Here is a 13,440-nt window from a genome sequence, read left to right on the forward strand (position 1 = left end):
AGGTGGAGAGCAGGTTTACCGTCTGCTTGGAGATGGGCAGGTGCGAAAATAAAAACTTGTTTAAGGCAGTAATGTCTAATTTTTTCCAATCCCTAGTTGAAATGCCTGGGATAGGGGAGGCAGACGCAGAGTGCCCAGGAAGTGTCAGATTGAATTTGGTAAGAAATTGATCCGACCAGCATATCGGCAGTGCCAGAGATCATTTAATCCCAGTGAGATTAGAAAAGATGGAGTCCAGCAAATGACCTGCTTCATGCGTGGGGCCTGAATTAATTAGTTCAACATTTAAGGCTGACAGATCAGAGATTAGTGCTATTTGTGCATGTGGGGTCCTCTAAATGAAGGTTAAAGTCACCAAGAATTGAAAAATTGGCTGCTTTCATATTTAGAGGGGCGATTAGTTCAGGGAGGGCAGAGGTCCAGAGGGACCGGGAGGGCGATATAGAAGAACGCCGAAAAAGGTAAAATTTGGCGTTAGGGCCAACTTAAATACGGCTGCTTCGCAGTTAGGAAGTAATAGATGTTCAAATTTGCATTGGTAATCCCTTTTAAAAATAATGGTAATGTCCCCTCCAATCTTAGGATTGTGTTCCCCCTGCCATCATAGCAGAGAGCTGGGGCAAAGCGCGAAGTGCGCCAAGTAGGGCTGGCCACAGTCAGAACTGTTCAACCGACATGTGCACTAAACTTCAGCTGACATCTACGAAGATTGGTTCCAGCAGAAGTACTAGATTCCGCCACGATGTACAGCAGCGTGGCTGCCTTGCAGCACTGCTGAAAATTTAAAAAAAACAATGAAGTGACATGGCATTTTCATTTTTAATTGCTGGCGGAAGGGAGGGCGGGAGTCAAGACGACAGGATGAAAGGCATGTAGGGAGCAACATAGGCAAAGAAGTGCGTATGGAAAAAAATGCTATGAACTAGCCAGCGCTGGCCAGGTCAGGGCTTTTTTTTTTTGTTAAGGCAGGGGGGTACACGGACCATGGAAGAAAGACGCTTGGGAGGGACGACATGGAAAACAGAGAGAGAGCAGGTGCGAAGGACAACACAGACAACAGAGGGAGGGTGGCAAGGGCAATACTGACAGAGGCCCAGGTAGGAAGGACAACGGAGGAAGGGCAGGTGGCTGGAAGGTAAACAGACAGCCAAGGCTCGGCGTACGAGAGCAACACTAAGTGGGTAGAAGTTCTCCTCTAGTACAGTGCTTAAACAAAAAAGTAGCGCCAAAAAGAACAAGCATTTGCAATGCAACAGGACTCGCGTTTACTCGAGTTTGAGCTATTCGCATTGTAAATGACGATGACTTTTATGTTTTAGTTTTTGAAACATAAATAAAATGCACTGTCATTTACAATGCCAATAACTTAAACTTGTGTAAATGCGAGACCTATTGCATAGCAAATGATTGTTCTACCCAGGCTTTCTAGTCTCATACACACGTCCAATATAGTACTGGACCGGGTACAGCTCCTAAAACAGGTTATGTGATATTAGCCAACTTTGAGAAAGATTATAGGTTTCTAAGCTGCTACCAGAGAGATTATAGGTGCTTGGCCAGCCTGCACAAGGATGATAATGTCTTTCTAACCGATGGCAAAAAATGATAGCTTCTGACCACGTGTGAAAACGACAAAATAGTAAAATATTAATGTTACAAAATATGCCTCATTTCACACCCAATGTGCTTTTTCTTACCACATAATTAAGTCAACCCTGCCACATAAATTGGTCCTACCCTTTTGAACCGGTTGCATTATTCCATTTTCCTACTTATTACTCTCCTTAAACCCCATATTTAAGCATGCGATTATTCTCCTTTTGCATCCTCCAGTTTTATGGATTGTAACCCTTGCTTTGGGGCTTCCTCTAATTTTCGAAAGTCCAGCGTGTTACGGACGTCACTTCCAAACCTAATTCTGGATCTCCATTGCGTTGACCCCAGGGCATATCTTGAGCCCTGTCAGAGGACATGATGTCACTTCTACCTTGATAAGGTCGTCTGGACCTATGTCTCCAGTCTCCTTGTTACCCTCACTGGGGATTTATATTGTAGATTATGAACACCTCATAACCCTTTCACTGCAGATCTCTCAAGCTATAAAAAGCACCTAGAAATAATGCGGTCACAGAGTGCACGCTTTACAGGCAAACATACCTACGCGCATAACATTCAGCAGGTTAATCACGCCCTAGAGATACACACACAGAACAAGAAGCAGCACAAACACACATACTGGTTACACACAGAACAAGCAGCACACATAAATACTGGTTACACACAGGACAATACACAAACGAAACGGGGTAGGTATCTCAATGCACCAATTCATCTAGTTAGGTCAAAAATTATCAATATTTTTCAGGTGCCACGGATCATGAGGTTAGATACCCCTAAACCTCCTTAGGATCAAAAGATCCAGCAATATGTCAACAAAACACTGAGATCCAGCACTCCACAACGTTATTTTGCAATCATGTAATATATCAGTCCATTCAGCAGGTGTGATTTCACAATTGTTTCTTTATTATATTCTTCTTTTCTTTACAAATGTAAAAGACATAAACAGCGTAGCCGACGCGTTTCGTCCAAGCGGACTTCTTCAGGGCTACAAACAAACAGATACAAAATATCTTACAAACATGTCTATCAGATTATATACAATTTAAAACATTTATAATATTAAAATTCTGTATAAACCACTCTTTTATACAGAGAAAAGCTAAAAACACCAATAATTTTTCTATAGTTCCTTATACACATATCTTACAGGTTGCTACAGTAATCCATTATAAACCTTGCTACACCTGCCACTTCAATTTTCAATTTTGCATTTCTTCCTTATGTTCATGTTCTGGAAATATATTGATTCATTATTACACGAACAGTCTTTATATTTAGTCAAGTGAAGGCATTCAGATAAATCTATTCTCCTCTTCATATGTCAGGTAGTTTCTAAGTATTCATAGAACCACTTGTTATTACACATTTCACACAAATATTGTCGATGTACATAGTTGAAAACGTCTCATTATCTAGCATCTTATTCCAATCCTAGATTAGTCATAAGTATATCATATGCTCTTACCAATCACTTGTGTAAAGAAGGTTTCAACTTGTTTCCCTCCAACTTCAAGAAATATAGCTATACCTTCCTCTAGTAGTCCCAGTCAAATACGTTTTCCTTATAATCAAAAGAGAGAGTGAATATATCAGTGATAACCTTCCTATTTCTTATAATGTATTGAACTTTTGTTGCAAAAGTTTAAGAAAATCCTAGTGCATACCTTATTCTTCGTTTGTTTGATCAGGTTAAGTTCTTCAAATATATTTATTTCATTAGTATACAGTTAAAATGATATCTGAAAGTTATAAAAAAGAGAAAGGAAAATGGATTGAAGCTAAAAGGTATGTCATTATTCTTAAGATCTTTGGTCCAATAAGATAAATTAGATTGAATAAGAGACAATGCGATCAAAGTGATCCCTATCAATTAGACAGCAATTGTTTTCATCAACAATTATACCTCTCATTGTGTAAAGCATTATGTAAAGCATTAAAATTATTAATAGCATAACGCGTCTAATGCTAATTATGCATGTGAGTAGAGGAGTTTATCCTTAAAGCATAGGGGTCAAACCCTATGATAAGTAAGGTTTCAACCAACTGGAAATTATGACTAGGACCTTTAAGAGATCAACCAGGTATTGGGTACAGGGGAACAAACACCATTATTTTTTTATTTTATTTTTTTAAATAATAGCAGCAGCAATGTTTAACCCAGAAGCATCTAGGTCAAAATTAATACTATGCAAAGTTCTGATTAAATGACTATTGTTAGATAGTCACATAAGAAGATCTATTCTGGGATCACTAAAGTCCTAAATTGTAGTCAAGCTTACCCGTATGTAGGAGCAGATTCCCTCCATCTAGAGGTCCCGGCTGTAATGAGCTCTGTTTTTCAGTTGGTTTAAATACACTCTCAAAGGCTCACCTGTTCAGAGTTAAGGCTATAACGAGGGAAAATTATGGAAAACCAGGCTGCCATCTTGTAATAGTGTATTTTAGCACCATATCTATATATTTCACATATGGTATTGCGTCATTTATTTAAAAGCATGTAAATTTCCAAAGATAGAGTTCAACACATCACAATGTTTGAGATGTGGACGCATTAAGGCTATAACGAGAGAAAATTATGGAAAAACATTATGGAAAACCGGGCTGCCATCTTGTAATGGTGTATTTTAGATAGTGTTTTAGCACCATATCTCTATATTTTACATATGGTATTGTGTCATTTATTTAAAAGCATATAATTTCCAAAGATAGAGTTCAACACATCACAAAGTTTGGGATGTGGACGCATTAAGGCTATAACGAGAGAAAATTATGGAAAAACATTATGGAAAACCGGGCTGCCATCTTGTAATGGTGTATTTTAGATAGTGTTTTAGCACCATATCTATATATTTTACATATGGTATTGCGTCATTTATTTAAAAGCATATAATTTCCAAAGATAAAGTTCAATACATCACAATGCTTGTGATGTGGAAACATAATTATAAAGTCTCTTAGTAATCGAGAGTATTATCTCCATTTTGAACTATAGAGATCGGAGCCACCATCTTTAGATGGAGTGTTTAAGTAACGTGTACCAACTATTTTAAACAAACACTGTTCGGTCTAAAGTTTTATTTATCAAAAACATATCACAAGTTCCTTTTTAGTATTTTGTCCTATTGTATATCCGTTATTTAAAGGACAATGTCTGTAGCTCACTGATGTTACTTGCGCATATTCTAATGTAGGAGTATCAGGCCGCCATTTTGGAATGGGCAGCAGATTTTAAACGATATTAGCTACATATATCCAACCAGGTTCTTATATCAAAACCGAAGTAAAGATCACCCCTGATATGGGCATTATCTAAACAGATCCAAATGGTACCTAATAAATGTTAAAGGTCATAATAAATAAATAAATTTTCGCCGCTATCCTCGACTGTAGCACATAGTGCGTATTGATTCGCTGTGCAAACCCAATAATTTAGGATGTCAACCCGAAATCAGACAACAGATCCAGTTTATCTCAATACTATGTCCATTGGTAATAGATGATTATAATTACCTAACTAAGCCATAGTTCAAAACGTTATGACATAAGATCCATATGAGTGTAATTCAGTTTTCTAACATGGCCATTCCTTCTCCAATAGGAATACATTATGCCAATTTATTCAATTAAACAATTCAAAGAAAATGATACATTTCATTGTTAATATTCAAACCCATGTTGATAGTCCTAAGGCGACAAATCCAACTTGCCTCAGCCTGTCTAAACATTCTTTCTCTGTCTCCACCCCTTTCGGGGACCTTTATATGGTCAATTGCATGAATCCAGATTGTTGTCTTATCCGGGTGTAGTTCAGCAATGTGAGTGGCAATTGGGTATCTATCATCTCTGTTCCTTATTGCTCTCACATGTTCCTGTATTCTTGTTTTGAGGCAGCGAATACTGCTACCCACATAGACTTTATCACAGGAACATCCAATTGCATATACAGTAAATGTCGTGTTACAATTGATAAAAGCGTTAATCTTAAACTCCCTTTCAGCAGGGATGTGGAATTCCTATAGCCCGACGTCCGTTACATACTGTTTGGGGTCAAGGGCCACAAGTTTTCATGTGTATTTTGTCCTTGGGACAAGTAGGCCCAACCCCCTACAGCACAAACCCTTTGGCTGCCAGTTTACAGTACCACATTATGGATCAGGGAAAGGCATTGCCTGCAGTTAAGGTAATATATGTGTCCATGTGTTAATGCTGTCCAAACCTGTATTTATGGTTCATTAATGCAAAGCCTTTATTATTAGGGTGAGCTCTCTAAGTAAATGTTGTAAGCTCAGACTGCACTACTGACAGTGGTTAGAGTATAAAAATGTGCCACACGTTAGCAAAGTTTAACAATATGAGGATATGTATGCTGCTCCCAGAATGCTCTCTGTTTACATGCAAATATTTGAAGAAGCCTGAAAGCATGTTTGATTCTTTGTTTTCAAAATAAAATGTTCACATGAAAAATGTAAAACATTTTGCTAAACTACTGAAAAAATGTAGGTAACATTTCTTTGTAGCATCATTTAGTAAAATGTGTTGATGCATGCTAGTATTTCCCAAAAAGATTAATAATGGAAAATAAGTGTAACTAGTTTTAATAAAATTATGGGAAACAAAAATAAACAAGCATTGGTAATGCCAGTACATCGGAAATTGTTGGTCAGCCTTTTGGTTTTGTAAATGCGTGATTTGTTTTGGCATGGTGTTTGTAAAACATTATTAGTGTGGGAGCTGCTGGGCCCTGAGCCATTATAGCAAACATTGGAAAAGCAAAAATTGTTTTGGTCTCAAAAAGCACACATTGCATAGTAGTTCCTGGCACTGAACAAAACAACTGTATCGATATGCTCCTTGTGAAAGAACAGAATGCTGTCACTCCCAGTGAAGCTAGCCGATAGACAGAAAGAGAGACTACATTTTAATACATACCAAAGGTCATGATTAACGCCAGACCTATAGGGGCCCAATTATAAAATAAAGTGCACCCATGTCCTTGGATTAAGTGCAGATGTACAACTCTCGTGAATTCACAAGACTTTACAGAAGTAGGCCAAGAAATAGTACTCCTAGAAAATATTTTTGAACTGCATTTTAGCATGATCAAATATGCAGGTGTAGATTTGCTCATGCAAAAATCTGAGTGTTCGCAAGTTCACTTTCCCTCTAAACCACTTATTTCTCAACCCTTGAAGAAGTTTTAGGTCTGCCATTGTCAGGAGTAAATATCCATTCTTTCTCAGTATGGGAAAAGATTAGAGAAGAGTTGGTGAAAACTCTTAAAACATGCAAGTTAGTAGATTTGCACAGACTCAGAAGGGCCTTCCAACCCTGGAACTACTGCTTACCTTTACCTTTACCTTCAGCCCCAGTATGTAGATCTGCGGAAACGTGGCAACATAGGGGAATTGCTGGTATTCAAACCCTACTATGAAGGAGCCCAGGCATAAACAGAGAGGCTATTTCAGAGCTCTCATATAATGGGATTGCTGTCATAATTTGTCGCCGCATTACATTGCACAAAAGGGACAGCTGGATTTTGTTACAGGACAAGTAGATTTATGAAGCAACCTGCCCTATGGACAAGTAGATATGTTATTAAATTCCACACCCCTGTTTCAGTATTGTATTTAAACTTGGATTTTTTATGTACTCCAAATTGGCAGATGTTACAATTACCACAGACAAAGAAGCCAGACGGTTTTTGGGGGAGCCACATACCTGTTTGTTCTTTTTGTTTTTTCACATAACTGGGGCATAAGATGTTTTTAATGGTTCTGCCTTTCCTGTAAACCACCTTAGGTTTTGGAGAGATAGTACCCTCTGGAAGTTGTGCTTTCATTAATAAATGCCAGTTTTTTCGTAGTATGCCATATATATGATTACTAAAGGCATTATATTCAGTTATGAAAGTTACATTTTCCTTGTTCGTTCTATTCTCGTTTTTCTTTTTTTGTAGAAGGGTGCTTTTCCTATCCAATCTCCTGATTTTAATTTCAGCATGCTCCAAAGATTTTTTAGAGTATCCTCTCTTCATGAAGTTATTTTTTAAGGACCCTAAGTTAGTGTTAAAGGAATCTTCCTCACTGCAGTTCCTGCGAGTGCGGACCATTTCGCCATATGGTATCGCATTAATCGTTGCACTGGGATGGGCACTTTCAGCATGAAGTACACTGTTACATGCAGTGGGTTTTTTATACACTTCGCTTTGTATTCTTTGATTCTTTATATATAGTCTCAAGTCAAGAAATTCAATTTCCTTACGTGAATAGTTCATAGTTAATTTAACATTGAATCTATTCGTATTTAGGTAAGTCTGGTATTCCAGTAATTGCATTTCAGACCCGTTCCATATCATAATCACATCATCAATGTATCGACCAAAGAATATGACATTGTTGGTCCATTCCTTAGCACCTGGTCCCCAGGCATGCTCCGCCTCATACAAACCCATGAAAAGGTTTGCATAAGACGGAGCAAACCTGGATCCCATGGCCGTACCCTGCTTCTGTAGGAACCACATTCCATTATGTAGGAATACATTCATGGTCAGGATACTACGTGACATCTCCAAAAGCATGGTAGAGTGTTCTAGATGTTGGGCATTTCTTTTGTATAGGAAGTGTTGTAAAGCTTCCATACCACGCTCTATATGGATACAGGTGTACAAGCTTTCAACATCCATGGTGACAAACATAAGATTTATGCTGTCCCATTCAAAGTCTTCGAGCCTGCACAACACATCCCTACTGTCTTTAAGGTGGGAAGGTAGGTTTTTCACAAAGGGTTGTAAGAAACCGTCAACATATTCTGAGAGTCGTTCGGGCCGCCATTCCCCGAAATGATTGGTCTACCTGGTGGGAATGCCCCTCCTTTATGTATCTTCGGGAGTACATATATACATGGATATCTTGAGTTATGAGTCTGTAAATAGCGGTATTCATGTTCAGACAATAGACCTGTTTCATGCCAATCCCATAGTTTGGCATTGATAGTTCTTTCTATTTCAGGAATGGGTTTTGTCCTTATCCTCTCATAACAACACTCATTATTCAATTGTCTCTCTATTTCACCCAAATAATCATTTAGATCCATAATCACTACATTCCCCCCTTTATCTGCTGAACGTATCACCAGTTGTGGATCTTCCTGTAAATCCTTGAGGAGCGCTTCCTCCATTCTTGACAGGTTATGATGATGTGTGCAGTGGGAGTTTTTACTGTGTCTATCCTCTAGTTTATGTAACTGTTGTGTCACTCTTTCAACAAATTCCTGAATATGGGTATCTTGAGCTGTTGGGGGTATGAACTTAGATTTATTTCTTAACCCACTATCAATGGTTGTGTCTTCTCTTATGTCTAAGAGACACACAGGACAAGCAACATCACTGACACACAAACCCGCACTAGGTACACCCAGAATGTGTCAAGAATTCCTGTCATACAAGGGAAACACGCCCTTATGTAAACAGGAGAGCTGTTACATAACTCAAGGGAAACACGCCCTTATGTAAACAGGAGAGCTGTTACATAACTCAAGGAAAACACGCCCTATAAAGGGAGGAACCGGGAGGTACAAGGCTGTCGGATATTGTGTTTACACCGACGTACCTGCTTCGTGAAGAGCAGTGTTCCGGAGTGGTGCTCCAGTAAGGCAAGAACGGAGGTAGGTCGAGTCGTTACTCCCTGGGCCGTGTCTTGCCCCATCGTCACCTGTGAAGGACCCGGAAGCTCTACCGGTCAACCATTGAGCTTCGCTTTTTGACTCGGCTGAGTCCAAGCGCAGTGGCGCTTTTGCTGGTTGGAGTCGTAACTCCCAGCCCGACCAGAGACACAGGGACTGCCAGCTGTAACGCACACCAGGAGGTGTTTGCCGCGTTACAGACTCGGAAGTCCACAGGATCGATCGAGCGGCTGCTCTCGGTTCAGTCTTCTTGCTTGTGATTGGGGTATCGGTGACGCATCACCAGGAGGTGACTCCGCGTCCCGGTGCAGTCTGAGGAAGAGGTTGAGCGGCTGCTCCCTTCAGGTAGAGACCCCGGCTGGGTGTTTCCCTGACTCCTCGATTCTCCCCAACACTCTTCGTGCCCCTCACAGCCTACCGATTGGCATTGTCGGCCATTTCATTTCTGCCCTCTGTTGGCATACGCCGGGATCGGCGTATATGCAGAGGACGGTTAGGACCATCCGTGCTGTGGGCTGGTAACGTACTTAGCCTGGAGGATTCCAGTGACTATAACTTTTGTTTGTTCTTTGTATTTTATTTGCCTTCATTAAAAGAACTAACCCTTCACAAGTGGTTGCGTCCTCATTGTCGTGTCTGTTAAACGATCCTGAGACGTTCAGGGCGTTACAGAATGGCAGGACAGACACCAACTCACACTAGGTGCACACAGAACAGCAGCACAAACACATACACACTTGGTGCACACAGAACAGCACCAGCACAGACACATCAACCCGCGCTATGTGCACACAAAAGAGCAGCACAGACACATAACACTTGGTATACACAGCAGTGATAGTGGCACTGCTGCCTGTTCCTACAGGATACACCCCGGCGCCAGACCTCCCGTTGCCGTCACTCACGTCACCCAGTTCTGCTGCCAGAGCACTGTTCGCACCAAGGTGAGAGTTACCAAATCAGAAGAGCAGCATGCACCATTTGCCCAAGGTAAACAGGGCGCCAGCTCAGGTCAGCTAGGCCGGGAGTCACAAGTGGGCTGAAACAATGTTCGAGGTGGGACACACACCGGCACATTATCGGCACCAGCACCACTTGTAGGGAAGTGAGAGTTACTGGGATAGCGCCTGCACTTCTATTCTAAACAGGACAGCACCACTTTCTGACAGGGCAGTGTCAGTACTGCTCCATGGAACTGTGTAGGAGAGTAGGGTCTGCTTTCTATGTTCACCCCCACTTTTTGCTTTTGCTTTACTGGTTTTCGACTTAGATGTGGCTGTGGGCCTGCTAATCAGACCCACAGCCCTGCTGTTCTCTCTCTAAATTGATACTATGTACTTTAGGTGCATAACCCATTGGAATAGGATCACCTTATTGGCCCCTGTACAGTGTACCCTAGGTACCCAGGGCATAGGTGTACCCTAGGCCTACCAGGGGCTGCAGCATGTATTATGCCACCCCTGGCCTGGCCTTCCATTTTGACACAACTGGCTGATCACTCAGCTGGGGCAAGGTCGTGTAATCACCCCTTGCTTAGGTGTAGTATTCTTATACCTAACTTACATATAGACACATGTGTACCTATCAGTCACTCCTATGGCAGGCCTTGACAATCCTGGAGGCAGAGTGCTTGGTAACATGTGAGATGGTGCTCTAGCATGAGCTGAGCCTGTCTGCAGCTTTCGGAACCTTGTCCTTATAGCTGTTCTATGATATAGCCTACCATATACTCTTAAAGTGCCTTATAATCTTAGACGGTTATGGTAACTATGGTTTGGCTTTATCGAAACATGTTGTGTAAGGTGTCTAACACTGTGGAATAATACCCCCATGCCATTTCTGGGCATGAGAATATTATTCCCCCCTTCTAGAGGGAAAGACATGTTAAAATCATACTTCAACTGTTAGCCTCTAACCAAAGCCTCAGCATCACAAAATGGATGCTGCTGCCACAGACACAAGTCTGACCTCCTGCTGCTGGGAGTGATCCCAGCCAGAGAGGCCTGGACAATAGGTTTCCTGCTTGGGGAGGTGCTAGCACCTCCCCAGACAGCCTTTAGTGTATTGGGGCAGGGTGGGCTGAAAGGAATGAGACATGCCTGGGGCACACAAGGTGTTCCTTGCATAGTCCAGTTCAAACCGGCGCTGGGGCACTCCAGCCCCAGCTCTGGCGCGAAACTGGACAAAGGGAAGTGGGTGTAACCACCCCCTCCCAGGTCCCACCCATAAGGCGTGACCTAGCAGGTATCCCAGCCCCCCAGATTAGTATAAGAGTGGGAGTTGGGCCTCAAGAGATTAGATTATCCTGAACCTGCAAAACTGAACAGAAACTCTGGACCTTCGACATAAGAAGAAGACTGAAGAATCTCCCTTGTAGCCAAGGAGTGGCTACCCTGTGCAAACAGGCACCATCAAGAGACTACCCTCTGCTTTGCCCACGTTCTACGAGGAACCGACTGCAGAGCCCGACCAGAGCCTTGACTTCCAGACTTCTCCGACCCTGATCCACATCTACAGCAGAGCTGAGATCCGTGGAGGCGACGAGCGACGTGGGACCGGCTACCTGGAAAAAGTGGCTAGTAACTTAAGCGCAGCTTCTGAGGTACCCTCGAAGTTGTGCACCGGGGATTGAGAAGCCCCAACCCCAAGCACCATCTGCACCGAAGATCAGCCCTCCACACTCCACGAGTCCTGCGTGGGGCCCTTCAGCATTTTCCTGCTTGCCGCGTCTGTCCGGTTGCTTGCCCGCTGGCTAGTGGCCTTTGTGACGACGCACCCTGAAATCTTCTGCGCTTGTTTGGCTCCTCCAGACTGGCTCCCGCTTCTCTGCAAAGAAGAAACACCCCAGACCTTCCTGGTCTGCACCAGAAGCAAGTCCTCCGTTCTTCGTGGGTTCCGCTTGCCAAGGCTTGGTGAGTCCTAGTCCAACTTCGACGCCGCCGACAGCAAGAGCCTTCGTGGGACAGCTCGCCTCCTGGTCCTGGTCGTCCTCGACGCTTCCTGGTCCTCCTGGCTGCAGCGACAAGCTTCACCTTCACCTGCAATCTTCACGACATCGCCTGGTTCCTTCCTGGTTCCACGTGGTCACTGGCTAGTGACCTTGACTCTGTCCCTTCTGCTTGCAGGTTTCTTCTCTTCTTGATCCCAGCCTTGGGATCCACCGGACACTCTTCACTGACTGCCTGTCAGCATCTTTCTTCAGGCATCCATAGGAGTCGACGACGAAAACGACGCATCTTCACCCCTATGCACCCGCAGCCTGTGGGCTAGGTAACTTGGGTACTCCGGTGCTCATCAGGATAGTGACTATCCTAGTGTCTAGTTTTCAAGTCTCAACTTCCTAGCTACTCCGGAAGTGTCCTAAATCTACCGTTTTCTAAACTGTACTATTGATTTTGACTTTTACGCATTACGCGTGAGTGTTTCCACTCTGCACACGAATCCCGTGGGCCTCCCACTTCCTAACTAACGCTAGTGTAGCCCCAGCGATTCCCTAGGCCTATTCTATTTCCGTGACAGTGGTTCTTATACCACTTACTTAGTATATGGTTTGCGTGGCCCCTAGGGCCTAACTGTATTACTTACCTGTGTGACTTAATGTATGCTTAAATAAGACTGTGTTGTACTTACCTCTAATCTCATAAAGAGTGCTGAGGGTTTGACTAGAATAAATACACTTTATTTTATATATATATCTGTTGTGGTGTCCTTTCATTTGGTATTCAAGGGATTATATATGGTATCACAGCTGGCTTCACATGCCATTCAGAGTTTAGCCTAAGACTGCTCTTGTCCATGCTACCACTAGGATAGCTGGTCTATAAGGTTGACTTTACAACCAATCACCATAAGGGTATTTGGACTGATATAAGGTGTACACTAGAACTAGTGACATCATACATCAGGCCAACTTCTCACAAACTGGGAATGGTTAGTACTAGCACTTCTCAGATGGGGGTTTAATGGGACAGCCCCAGCACTTTTCTGGGCTGGGACAGTAGTGTCCTGTATTTCACTCCGCCCTGCTCGCAGCAGCGCCCCCCGGAGTGTGATAACTCGCTGGTCTTGTATGGCGATATTACGGAGCCATGTCTGAGAAGCCCTGGCTTCCATGAGGAGAAAGGCAGCTTGAGCGGT

General features: G+C 42.6%; 1 protein-coding gene across 2 annotated transcripts; it reads right to left on the bottom strand.

Annotated features, from left to right (window-relative positions):
- Window positions 1–2,344: 2,344 nt before the first annotated feature.
- Window positions 2,345–10,662, bottom strand: LOC146813602 (uncharacterized). 2 transcript variants are annotated; one of them, XM_085620347.1, is made up of 3 exons: window positions 3,288–10,662; window positions 3,089–3,184; window positions 2,345–2,608 (listed from the first exon to the last, which is right to left on the bottom strand). In XM_085620347.1, exon 1 carries the CDS (start codon window positions 8,315–8,317, stop codon window positions 7,163–7,165), a length of 1,155 nt encoding a protein of 384 aa, XP_085476473.1. In that variant the 5' UTR covers window positions 8,318–10,662; the 3' UTR covers window positions 2,345–2,608; window positions 3,089–3,184; window positions 3,288–7,162. The 2 variants fall into 2 exon arrangements, with proteins under 2 accessions (XP_085476473.1, XP_085476472.1); XM_085620346.1 differs by having other exon boundaries at window positions 3,089–10,662.
- Between the last annotated feature and the right edge of the window lie 2,778 nt (window positions 10,663–13,440).

The sequence above is a fragment of the Triturus cristatus genome, chromosome 7 (genome assembly GCF_964204655.1).
Source record: "Triturus cristatus chromosome 7, aTriCri1.1, whole genome shotgun sequence".
Lineage (NCBI taxonomy): Eukaryota > Metazoa > Chordata > Amphibia > Caudata > Salamandridae > Triturus > Triturus cristatus.

Bases quoted from the DNA above. Each gene is read 5' to 3' on its own strand.
- LOC146813602 (XM_085620347.1), bottom strand. From the start codon at position 8,317: ATGTTTGTCACCATGGATGTTGAAAGCTTGTACACCTGTATCCATATA.